This window comes from Thamnophis elegans, chromosome 4 (assembly GCF_009769535.1).
Source record: "Thamnophis elegans isolate rThaEle1 chromosome 4, rThaEle1.pri, whole genome shotgun sequence".
Taxonomy (NCBI): Eukaryota; Metazoa; Chordata; class Lepidosauria; order Squamata; family Colubridae; genus Thamnophis; species Thamnophis elegans.
Window position 1 is genome coordinate 127,392,465 of NC_045544.1, and position 13,213 is coordinate 127,405,677.

The window sequence follows — 13,213 nt, forward strand, 5'->3', positions numbered from 1 at the left end:
ATATCCCTCCAGACAAATTGTTGTCCAATCTCTTCTTAAAAACCTCCAGTGTTGGAGCATTCACAACTTCTGAAGTTGATTAATTGTTCAAACTGTCAGGAAATTCCTCCTTAGTTCTAGATTGGTTCTCTCCATCCATTGCTTCTTGTCCTGCCTTCTGGTGCATTGGAGAATAGGTTACCCCCTCTTCTTTGTGGCAGCCTCTTAGAACACTGCTATCATGTCACTCCTAATCCTTCTTTTTGTTAAACTAGACATACCCAGTTCTTGCAACCGTTCTTCGTATGTTCAGCCTCTAATCATCTTGGTTGCTCTTCTCTGCACTCTTTTTACAGTTTCAACATCTTTTTTTGCATCATGGTGAGCAAAACCAGACATAATTTTGTTTCTGTTCATGTGTGGTTTTATAAAGTGATATTAACACTTTATGTGATCTTAATTCTATCCCTCTGTTAATGCAACCTAGGATTGCATTGGCTTTTTTGGCTGCTGCAGCACACTGGTGGCTCTTACTTAAGTGACTGTCCACTAGAACTCCAAGATCCATCTTGCAGTTACTACTATTGAGCCAGGCAAGAAGAGCAAAAAAGGAATAGAGTACAAGGAAATGATACATACTGTACTTAAAAAGGTAAAGGTTCCCCTCACACATATGTGCTAGTCATTCCTGACTCTAGGGGGCGGTGCTCATCTCCGTTTCAAAGCCAAAGAGCCAGCACTGTCCGAAGAAGCCTCCATGGTCATGTGGCCGGCTGTTACCTTCCCACCAAAGGTGGTTCCTATTTTTCTACTTGCATTTTAAGTGCTTTTGAACAGCTAGGTTGGCAGAAGCTGGGATGTAATGGGAGCTCATTCTGTTATGCGGTGCTAGGGATTCAAACCGCCAAACTGCTGACCTTTCTGATCGACAAGCTCAGCATCTTAGGCACTGAGCCACCGCATCCCATACTGTACTTAGAGGACAGCAATCATTACAAAACAGTTTTTGAATTTGATACAAACGTCTTACATGAGCTTTTGGCTGATCATACCCTATTTTAGAACTTCTTGGTAAAGCAGAAATATTTTTGAACATTAATATCCTCCAAGCTCCTTATATCCTAAACATATGCACAGGGATAAAAAGAGTAAGGAATTCTAAATTAATTGAATTCAGTCTTGTGCTGATTGTTACTTCCCTAACAGATGCGACCTAGTTAAAATATTTCCAGGGAAACACAACTGTTCCACAGACAAGTACTTATGGTTTCTATTAAGATCAGTGTCAATGTTCCAAGTAATGCACCCATTGAAAGCGGAACTCCAAGGCAGATAGAATCCTCAAAGAACAATTTATTGGATACATCATGTTGGCACAACTGGTGAAAACCGACTCCTCCTCTTCTCGGACCCCTGTTGGAATGACCTTGGTTCCCACAAGAAATATTGTTTTTTATTTTGATAGCCAAGCCGAGCTATCTAAAATCCCCCCCCTCCGTTTCTTCCCCTCTGCTTTGTGGCAGCCATGAAGCCTCCAAGTTGACTTCAGCCAGGCTCGCTTCAGGGTTGACAAACAAGTTAAAAACCTCTTTTCCCCCATTTTCCATGGATGGAAATTCTGATTTGTATGAAATGTCAGATACAAATCTGTTGTGGCCCAGCAGGATCCGGTTGAGCTGCTGATGGACTCGGATAGCGAGGAACCATATGAGTCTGCCCTGGACGATGTGGAGGACCCTGGGCAGGGTTTAGGGTTTCAGACTCAGAGCAGGGACCAGAGAGGCTGGTTAGCCACCAGGAGGCGCCTGAGGCATGGAGCAATGGGGAGGATCAAAGGCAGTTTGTCCCTGATGCTAGATTGAGAAGGGCTGAGAAACGGAAGCAGCAACTCCGTAGGCAGACTCACAGAAGATGATTAAGCACAGGTGGTTGTTGATTGGCCCCTCCCAAGAGAGTTTATAAGTGAGGCATTGGGAGGGGACTTTTGCAGGAAACAACTGTTCGAATTAGTAGTTAAGAAAATCTATCTGTGTATTCTAGCCGTGTCTGTTCGTTTGAACTATCTGGGTTGCTGCAGAGCTACTCTACTGAACGTGAGTTGCCTGGGCCCTCAGCCAAAGGATTCATTATCTCAGTAATTAGCAATAGCAGTTAGACTTATATACTGCTTCATGGGGCTTTCAGCCCTCTCTAAGTGGTTTACAGAGTCAGCATATCACCCCCACAGTCTGGGTCCTCATTTCACCCACCTCGGAAGGATGGAAGGCTGAGTCAACCTTGAGCCGGTGAGATTAGAACCGCCGAACTGCAGATAACAGTCAGCTGAAGTGGGCTGCAGTACTGCACCCTAACCACTGCGCCACCTCGGCTCTTGAACAGTGAATTGAACAGTGGCAAACAGCCAAGCCTATGTTCTAGTTTATTCACAGGCTGGGGGATCAGAACACAAATCTAGGCGGCTTCAGAGTTTTTTTTATTTTTCTTAGAGTATACCTTCCGGGATGGAATATACAGGTAATCCTAGACTTATGGCCATTAATTTAGGGACTATTCAAAGTTACAACAGCATTGAAAACAGGGGTGGTATACCTTCCCTACCGGTTTGCAAATGTGAGCATGCACGCATGCGCTTTTGGCAAAAAAATGGCCCAAATGGGATGCCATAGAGCTGGGGCAGGTGGGTGGAGCCACTAGTAATTTTCACTGCTGGTTCTGGCAAGCCAGCCCTAACTTGTAGAATACCACCTCTGCTTATGACCATTTTTCACAGCATCCCTGTGGTCTTGTGATCTAAATTTGGACACTTGGCAACTGGCATGCATTTATGATGGCTGCAGTGTCCTAGGGTCACACGATCACCCTTGGTTGCCATCTGACAAGCAAAGTCAACAGGGAAGCCCGATTCACTTAACGACCATGTTACTAACATGGCAATAGTGATTCATTTAACCACTGTGGCAAGGAGGATGGTTAAGATGGCCCAACTCAACAAGTGTCTTGCTTAGCAATAGATGTTTTGGGCTCAAATGTGGTCATAAGTCAAGGGCTTCCTGTATTGCCCTGCAATTTTATAGATTTTCTTTCTCTGACATATGAAGTAGAAGTGGAAAATATAAGATCCATATTGGAATATGGGTTCCAACCAGCTTTAGCTTGACTTTATATGCATTGTGTTGCATAATTGCAACGTCTACATATATCTAAATTTGATAAAGAAAATATTTACAATTTACAATGCATCAGCAATAACACTTAGACTTATATGCCCCTTCATAGTGCTTTTACAGCCCTCTCTAAGCAGTTTACATAGTCAGCATATTTGCCTCCAATAATCTAGCTCCTCATTTTATTGACCTTGGAAGGATGGAAGGCTGAGTCAACCTTGAGCTGGTCAGGATCGAGTAAGCAGTGAGTTAGTCTGCAGAACTGCATTTTAACCACTGTACCAGTGGTGGGTTTCAACCGGTTTGGCTGAACTGGTAGTGGCATGGTGGCCTGGGTCACAGAACCGGCAGCAACCCAGGTTGGCAATATCTCCGAGCCGGTTTCCCAGCTGCTGCAGTCGCCACTGCCATCTTGTTTTTGAGTTCCGAGCATGCGCAGAACAAGTTTTGTTGAACTGCGCATGCACGCAAAGCCTGCCCACGAGAGAACCAGCAGTAACAATGGCTAGAACCCAACCCTGCACTGTACCATTGTGGCTTAATTCACTGCATTGTACACAAACATGAGGTTTGAAGACAGGAAATGTTTAGATAGGCAATGTGCCTTATATGCCCACTGACAGGCTCCCCTCCTAACTTTTTAATATTCTTCTAATTAGTCTTTTTTGAATCATGTTTTTTTTAAAGACATGTAAAATTAAATAGAAGCTGACATCTTGTCAAGCCTTCATAGCATCCTGCAGCGTATCTGGTCTCCATGAAGTCACCCCGCTGGGATGGTAGAAAGTAAAAGGAAAATGGTGTGAAAGGGGGGGAAAAGTATTTTCCACTGAATTAAAAGTTCCGAAATGTACTCAGTTGGTGAAAAACATCCTTATGATCAAGTGTTTGTCTCCTGATCAATAGGGATATGACACTCCATAAGGCAGCCATTTTCTAACTGGACTCCTTTCCCATGACAGCCATTTTGTCAGCCTTTCCGCAATGCCAATTGCTTTTGTTCTTGTTTTGTACTGAACCTCTGATCCAAATCTGATCCACTGCTGGCTTGTGGATCCCATCTGATGAAAGGAAGAGAAAAGATCTCATCATTTAAGCAAGTTAATGACCGGAATTCCACCTGAACTCTGAAGGAGACTGCTATATATTTCTCATTTTATTCCTTTGTAAATGTGTTCAGGTTTCACAAAACAATCAATTAAACTCATTTGAAACACACGAGTGAGATTTCTTTTATTGGCGACGGCTCTCATAAAATGACTATAATAAGAGTCTTTTCCTCCTTTTCTTCTCCACTTTACTGAAACTTAATTGAATTTTAATGAAATGGCAAAAATGGATGCGTGCTTGTACATTTTCTGAAAAGCTGAATCCCAGATCATTCCCCGCCCCCACTCCACCTCAATTTGGACAGAGTGGAACAGGAAAGGGGAATTTGTTGTTCTTCATTTGCTAAAAGTAATGTCTGACTCTTTGCGACCCCATGGACGACAATAGACCAGGCCCCATTGTCCTCCACTGTCTCCTGGTGTTTTCTCAAATTCATGTTCATTGTATCAATGACCCTATCTAACCATCTCATTTTCTGCTGTCTATTTCTCCTTTTGTCTTCCATCTTTCTCAACATCAGGGTCTTTTCCAATGAGTCCTCCCTTCTCCTTAGGTGGCCAAAGTATTTGAGCTTCAGCTTCAGGTTTTGTTTGATGTCCTTTAGGATTGACTGATTTGATCTCCTTGAAGTCCAAGAGACTCTCGAGAGTCTTCTCCAGCACCACAATTTGAAAGCATCAAGTTTTTTTTGGCTCTCAGCCTTCCTTAAGGTCCAACTCTCACTGTCATATTTTATTACTGGGAAAACTAGGAAAGGGGCATAATAAGCAATGGATGGAAACTAGCCAAGGAGAAAAGCAATCTAGAACTAAGGAGAAATTTCCTGAGAGTTAGAACAATTAACCATGGGAATGGCTTGCTTTTAGAAGTTGTGAATGGTCCATAACTGGAGTCCCAATGGTGCTTTTTCAAGAGGCAACTGGACTGTTTTTCTTTGAAGAAATTTCACTTCTCAGCCAAGATGTTTCTTCAGCTCCAGTGGGATGGTGGGGAATGGAAGGATTCTACCATCCACTCAGACCTGAAGAAGCTTCTTGGATGAGAAGTGAAACATCTTCAAGGCAAAACAAGACAGTCCAGTTGCCTCTTGAAAAAGCACTTTTGAGACACCCAGGACCTGGATGATGAGAATCTCCATAGACATTTAGAAAGGGGGGGAGGAGGGAGGGAGGGAGAGCGGGGGCAGACAGATTATTCAAGAATGGTAAGGCTTTATAGCAAGAAATGCTGTAATGGTTTTTATTATGTATGAACTTGGAGATAGCCATGTGGAGGTGATTCCCCTGTGGTTCTGCTCACGGAAGTAGAAGGGATATAATGTCTTACATCGTGCAAACAAATAGAATCTGAGAATTCCCATAAACATTGGGTAGATTTTTTTACATTTTATCAGGTAAAAGCATTTGGCTCACCTGCTTGGGCTCAGAAGGTAAAAAGGGTTGGATGCTTCCTTGGAAGGAAGACCACTAGGAAATTCTTGGGGTGTAGAAAAAAATCAAAAATGTATGTATGTATGTATGTATGTATGTATGTATGTATGTATGTATGTATGCATGCATGCATGCATGCATAGCCATACCCTTACTGGGATTTGAACTTGGGCTATTTTACATGTTAGGCAGTTATAATAACCTCTAAGCCACAAGCTCTACTCCCTTATCAGCTGAGCCAGGGGAATGATTAGATGTTTTGTCAAGGCACCTGGTATGCCCAAATATGGGAGGGAGCATACTGCTTCCCTTTTATAAATATAAATATAAGAAAATGGCAATATCAAACCACTTCCATGTTATTGTCAAGACAACTATATCAACACATCCATGTAACTCCCAGGAGTTGAAATTGACTTGAGGATGTCTTTCTTTTTTTTTTTTTCAATACATTTTATTTATTTCATTTCATTTTCATTTTATACAATCACTTATATACTGTGCGTAAAAAAAAAGAGAAAAAAAAAACCCCAACATGACACTTCATTCCCCCATACACCCTCTCTTCTCCCCCTCCAACTTTCATTTCACCCCTCCAGCATTCCCCTCTTCTACTTCCCTTCCCCCTCAGACATCTCCCCCTCCCTCCATCTCACCCTCCTTACATTCCCTCTCACTCCCTCTTTACTTCTCCCTCCTCTTTCCCTCTTCTCCTCGCTTTGGTGTATCCATACATTTCAGTTTGTTTTTTTAAAAAAAAAAAAAAAAAAAAAGAGAAAAAGAAAAAAAGAAAAAAGAAAAACGAGCCACAGTATACAAGTGAATTCTTATTGTTCTAAGAATTGAAACTGTAATTCCACCCTCCCCCCTCCCCCCTATAATCCCCCCTCCCTAACCCCCTTACGGCTTCGCAGGTCCCATACCCGGCATAATTCTTTAACAAGCATTTGAGTATAATAAGGCCAGCTAACTTTAAAATTAAAAAAATAAAATAAAAGTAAAGCCAAAGAAAAAAAAAGAGAATAGTAAAAAATACAAAATAAAAAAAAAAACACACACACACACAAAAAGAAAGGAGAAACAAGAAGGGTCAATAAACCCACTACGTTAACACAGCTTCCCATTATCTGTAAATCTTAAACAATGTAGCTCATTCCAAATTTCGGTTATTTTACTACTTGCAGGGTTTCAAACTGTATTAGAGCCAGGTAAGTTGATCAATTAGGATTCCCCAACTAAAAGTCTCATTGCTTTGTCTATCTATTCAGACCTTTAATTTATCTCTTTTTATCCGAATATCCAAACCTTTCTATAAAACCATTAAACTCAAGTACTTCTTTCATTTTTCATTTCCAACACCTCCCTTTCTATCCTTACCCACCTCCACATGTAAATTTTTTTACCTTCCACCCTGCCTTTATCCATATCCACATATATATTTTATCCGCATCCATTGCTCCTCCCATATTTACTCCACTTTCCTGAAGACTCTCCGACCAATCTTTCTTGACCTTATATTGAAATAGCAACTCAAACAAACATCAGCTTGCATTCTAGCCCCAGGTAGTCTAATTAAGCTTTCGCTACCCTTCCCTCTCCCACGCGCCTCCCAACTCCGTTCGTCCCAGACCACAACTCAAAAAGATCGCAATCTCCGCTCTCCTCGCCTAGGAAAATAATTCATGTGCAATTTGAGTTAGAGTTCAGACAAATCTTATATACAATATGTGTCCACAATCAGCAACGCTTCTTTCAGTCTCCATGTCTCATCATCGATATACAACTTTCCCATTTTATCCCAGACGGAAATCATAAAGCTTTAAGAACATCACTAAGTCTTTATTCTTTAGTCTTCTGCCCTTCCGGAAGAGGAAAGCAACACCCTCCGCCTTGTAGCCACGTGTCTCGCTGTTTGTCTTCTCCTTCTCCTTGTCTCTCTCCAGGTCCGGATGAATCAGGAAGTCCCGCCTTCAGGGTCTCGTAGTAAAATTCTCGGGCTTCACAGACAGAATTAATGCGGTGTTTTTGGTTGCCAAATGTAACTGTAATACCAGCTGGGACTTCCCATTTGTATGGAATCTGAGAATTTCTGAGTTCTTCGGTTAAGAAAGCGTACTCTCTCCTTGTTCTTAATATTTGAGATGGTATCTCTTTAAAAACAATCAAGTCCTGTCCATCAATTCTCAACCTCTTGCTGTAAAGCCTCTGTATTATCTCATTTCTGGATTCCCTTGTGGTAAAGTATATAATTATGTCCCTCGGAAGCTGTCGCTGTTTTGCTACCCACGAATTCTGGCGGTAAATTCTTTGAATCTGCCAATCAAAGTTAAATCCCGGACTTCCCACCAAGCGGCTGATAGCCTCAAAGAAGATCTGTTTCAAATTCTCCTGTTGGTTTTCACGCAATCCTCTAACTCTAATTGCAAAGGCAGTCTTATTATAATTTATCATGACAAGTTGTTTTTGAGCATTTTCAATTTCCTGTTGTAACGTTTGAATTTTGGATATCAAATTAAGATTAGTTTCTTCCAAAAGTTCCAATTTGTCCTCCGTTTCAGCAATATAATCTGTCATGACTGTCATTACTCCGATCATATCCTTCTTTGCCTGAGCAATTTTAGCATCAAATTGATCATATAAATCCGATATCAGTTGATTAATTTCCTGTTTGAAATCATTAAGCGTTTTGAGAAGAAATTCTTGTGTTAACAAATCTCCCGTGGAGGGTGTAGGAGGCAAGGGTAGCGGCTTCATAGCAGTTTTTGGAGATATGTTATTAAGGAAGCGCTTCTGTTTAGATTTGGGAGCCATTCCAGAGTAAAAATAAAAGACAAGCAATCAAGCGAGCCAAAAATCAAAGTCTCTGCTCCCCTCAGTTAATCTTTTAGCAATTAGTACGGAGAAGCCTTCAGGAGGGTAGGGCTGACTAAGTACGTCACATCAAACACAAAAGCTACGAGATCGCCATCTTGTGACGCAGCTAAAAAAGAAAGGGAGCCTTTTGCGAAATTGAAGCTGGTATTTTAGATAGTAATAGAAGAAATTCCTCAGGAATGGTCCCCGCCCGGATTGACTTTTAAATAGCTTAGCTTTGTCCTGGGGGGGGGGGGGGCAATCTGCCTAGGGCTGCAAAAAAGGCAGCGCGGAAAACTGGCCGGAGTAAAGGCTCAGCTAATGTTGAACCTCTTCTCCATTCACAGCAAAAAAAAGCTATGAATTACAAAGAGATCCTAACGACTGACCTTCTCCCTGCCCCTTTCTGCCAGAAAGGGGAGATATCTATAGATCTTATAAGATATACGAACCAGAATCCTGACAGGAGCTTCGTTGAGCTCCCGACGGCGGCAGGCTCCTCCCCCCGAAGCCGAGGATGTCTTTCTAATGTCTACTAATCAACCATGCTTAAGCAAACCATGATACATAGTGCAGTGTGGAAACTCAGGTGTTAAACTGAAAGAGTTGTCCTCTTTCTCAAGCAGAGATGTTTTCTGTCCCATGCTAGCCAATCTTTTTAACTTGGAGGAACCTTTGACCTTGAGCCTAGCATTCCAAGGAAGATGGAAAACATAAAACCGGAGTGAAATTAACTTGACCAGGTGTGGCAGTGGAATCTGAGTCATTAAAAAAAAAAACCTCCATTCTAATGGCCTTTCTCCAATAATCTCATTTCAATTTTTTTATTTCTCATTTCAGAACAGTCTTTATGGCAGCTGGCTGTCTGCCATGATGTGAATCTAAATGTCACTAGTTCTATGGTGATTTCTCCCATATTTTACATCTGAACATTTAAGGATCTTTGTTTCTCCTTTGGGCAGGGATCAGAAATGGCTAGGAAATCATGTTTCCCACATATTTAATGTCAAACTAAGAGATTTATTTCCTTTGCCCCTTTCCTTTCTTCTTCCCATCCTCCCACTCTCTTCTTCCATTTCCCTTTCCCCTTCTCATCCTCCATCCATTTACCCCTCTTCTTTCTTCTAGCAGATTCATGTCTATCAGGATTCTCAGTCATTTAGTTGCCCCAAAGGTGCTTTCTCAAAAGGCAACTGGACTTCCTTTGTTTTTCCTTGAGGATGTTTAGCTTCTCATCCAAGAAGCTTCTTTAGTTCTTCACTTCAGAACTGAAGAAGTTTCTTGGATGAGAAGCAAAACATCTAACCATCTTCAAGGAAAATCGAAAGTAGTCCAGTTGTCTTTGGAATACCAGTTTTGCGACTAGGAGCTCAAAAAAAGAGAGAAGTGTTCAACATGTAGAGAAAGTCAAAGAATGAAAAGAGTGGAATGCCTGGAACAAAAGCTTCCTTTGATTTATAGACTCTCTCAAATTAGAAACATATTTCCAAGCTATTGAATGAAAATCACGTTTTGGTCCATGTGGCAACTTTATTGCAATTGCTGTGATACCAACTCGGGTATATGCTTTCTAAACAGCTGTAGGGCTGTTTAGAGGGCTGTAAAGCACTGTGAAGAAGTATATAAGTCTAAGTGCTATTGCTATTGTTTCTTATTTGTTATTGTCCCGGTTGTCACAGCTTGTGACTTGCCAAAAATGGTTGTTGTCCCTGCTGCCGTTGGGGAGAGCTTTCTTTGGACCTAATGAGGAAATTGTGAGTTCCTCAAGGTCAACAAAGTGCCTCTCCTTTCTTCACCACCCTTCCAAGGTGGTTTTGACCCTTTAGGGTCTCCCAACAGCAGTTGCCAGCTAGATTTCACAAAGCTCAGCAGATTTCCGCTATTTTCCAGCCGTTCTTGCTGCAACATCAAACGGACATCACTATTATAATTGATTACGATCAGCTCATCAAATCCTTGATCTTTGAACAGAATGAGACTTTACTAAGTTCAAGAAAAGTCATGTTTGTAAATTCCACATTAATGTGCAATACGGTGGAATCTCCTTACATTTCGTAGATATTATATTCAGTCCATATATTAATTTTAACTCATCCAACATATGTATAGGTTAAATCCTTTTGATTTAGTGTCAAACGAGGTCATCTGTTAATTTAACATTTTGCCAACCACTGTGTTATTTTTCCAGCCGATTGTTGTAAGTTGCTATCTGTATTCTACCTCGTTGCCTTCACATGTTTCTAAATTGATGTCCAAATCCTGTAAGAAGATGACATTTCAATTTATTTCAGAAATTTCAGTACAGCTATTGTGATCTCATCGAATTAGTGCTCCAAACTATGGTATGTCCAAGATCAGCAAAGCATGTCACTGGGCAACTAACCAGAACTAGAAATCATAAATAGAACTCGGTGCCATTAAATTGGATTTGATGTGATGTCTAAATCATTAGACAGCAGCTGCTGGCCACTAGCAGTATCCTGAGATTGTTGCATGATGGGGGGGAAAAAGGTGTGGAGAGAGATGAGAAGAGAGAAGCATTTCATTCGATGTGCAATTAAAACAAATTGGAAAGATAGACTGCCTCCGAATTAGGCCTCCTCGGAGTTCCATCCGCCAGTCAGTGTCGACTGGCAACTACACGGAGGAGAGCCTTTTCAGTAGTAGCTCCGACCCTTTGGAACGATCTCCCCGTGGAGATTCGTACCCTCATCACCGTCCAGACCTTCCGCACAGCCCTCAAGACCTGGCTATCCCGTCAGGCCTGGGGATAAAGATCGTAATCCGTCCCCACCTGAATGATGAATGTTGTGTACTATTTTTACTTATGTATTGTCTTATGTCTTACTGTCTTGTACTCCCCTCCCTATATATTGTAAGCCGCCCTGAGTCCCCTCAGGGAAAAGGGCGGCCTATAAATAATAAAACCTAAACCTAAACCTAAACCTAAACCTGACCTTGGAGATTGGACCCATTGCATTTAATCAAACAACAACTGATAAGAGACAATATTAAGAATCAAATACGGCTATTTGATACAGGACAAATTAATAGAATTAATTTTGGGGATGTTTTGGGATAGTTAAAAAGCCATGATAAATTTTCAACCAGTTGATTACAATAGCAGTTTCTTAACAGAAGGGTTTGGGATTTTAATTTCATCTTTTTTATTGCTGCTGTTTTTCCTGATAACTATTTTGTTATTAATACAATATATAGATGACAGGTTAACAATAGAATTAGTAGTTTGGGCATTTAAAATTCTTTGGGCCTGTTTTGCAAGGGACAGGAAGCTAATATTGTTGTAATCAGAGGTGGTATTCAGCAGGTTCTGACCTGTTCTGGAGAACTGGTAGTGGAAATTTTGAATAGTTTGGAGAACTAGTAAATACCACTTCTGACTGGCCCCGTCCCCATCTATTCTCTGCTTCCCAAGTCCCAGCTGATTGAGAGGGAATGGGGATTTTGCAGTAACTTTCCCCTGGAGTGGGAGGGAATGGAGATTTTACAGTATCCTTCCGCTGTCATGTCCACCAAGCCACACCCACCAAGCCATGCCACACCCACCAAGCCACACCCACACAACTAGTAATAAAATATTTTGATTCCCACCACTGGTTGTAATATATAAATCAGCATTCAACTAGGGAGGACAATGTGTGTATATCAGAGGTGGGTTGCTGCTGGTTCAGCCCAGTTTGTCCGAACCGGTAGTGGAATTCAGGCCTGGGTTGCAGAACTGCCAGTGACTCAGGCTTGACACTCCCCAGAACCGGTTCTCCGTTGTCTTCTGCCATTGCTGGCATAGTTCTCTGCATGCGCAGAGCAATTTTTAGTCAAATGTGCATGTGCAAGTAACACGCGACCGGCACGCGTGCAGCAAACCAGTACTAACCGGTTCAGGAACCCACCCCTGGTGTATATGTGTTATCAACTCAAGGGGAGCCACAGGGTCTACCAAAGTGATCACTCGTATATAAATCTAAAGGATATATGCCAACAGATTCCTTTGTTTCCTTTCTCAAAAGGATAAGAAACCATCCTATAGATTTATATTAGTTGAGAGCCAAGGTGGCGCATTGGTTAGAATGCTGTATCGCAGCCTAATTTTGCCCACTGCCAGGAGTTTGATCCTGACACACTCAAGGTTGACTCAGCCTTCCATCTTTCCCAGGTCGGTAAAAGGAGGATCCAGATTGTTGTGGGCAATATGCTGGCATTTATAAACCACCTTGTGAGTCCTGTAAAGCACCATGGGGTGGTATATAAGTCTAAGTGCTATTGCTATCATAGTGGATTTGGAAAATGTCAAAAAAAGAGAGAAGATCTTTGGCTGTATACTGTGAACTAGGCACCCAAGCTTCTTGTATTTGTTCATTGTTTTCACTTCTCCTTCTAGAAGAATTGAAGGCACCACTGGAAGAATATGTCAACAAGAGATATCCAGGCCTTGTGAAGGTAGTCCGTAACCAGAAAAGGGAAGGCTTGATCCGAGCTCGCATTGAAGGCTGGAAAGTGGCTTCAGGGCATATCACGGGCTTCTTTGATGCTCATGTGGAATTCACCGCAGGCTGGTAGGTGACCATGTAAGATGTGCAATTTTAATTCTTCACCCTTAGGTCGTTTCTACTTGTCTTGCCTTCAGCTGGGCTGTTTTTGGTTCAACAGAAGCGCCTC

General features: G+C 41.8%; 1 protein-coding gene across 1 annotated transcript in view; it reads left to right on the plus strand.

The window, feature by feature from the left end:
• The window catches only part of GALNT17 (polypeptide N-acetylgalactosaminyltransferase 17), a 387,132-nt gene that overhangs the window by 200,993 nt on the left and 172,926 nt on the right, over window positions 1-13,213 (plus strand). Inside the window, exon 4 of the mRNA XM_032216602.1 lies at window positions 12,936-13,110. Within this exon, the coding sequence (XP_032072493.1) occupies window positions 12,936-13,110 (175 nt within the window). The remainder of the gene's footprint in view (window positions 1-12,935; window positions 13,111-13,213) is intronic.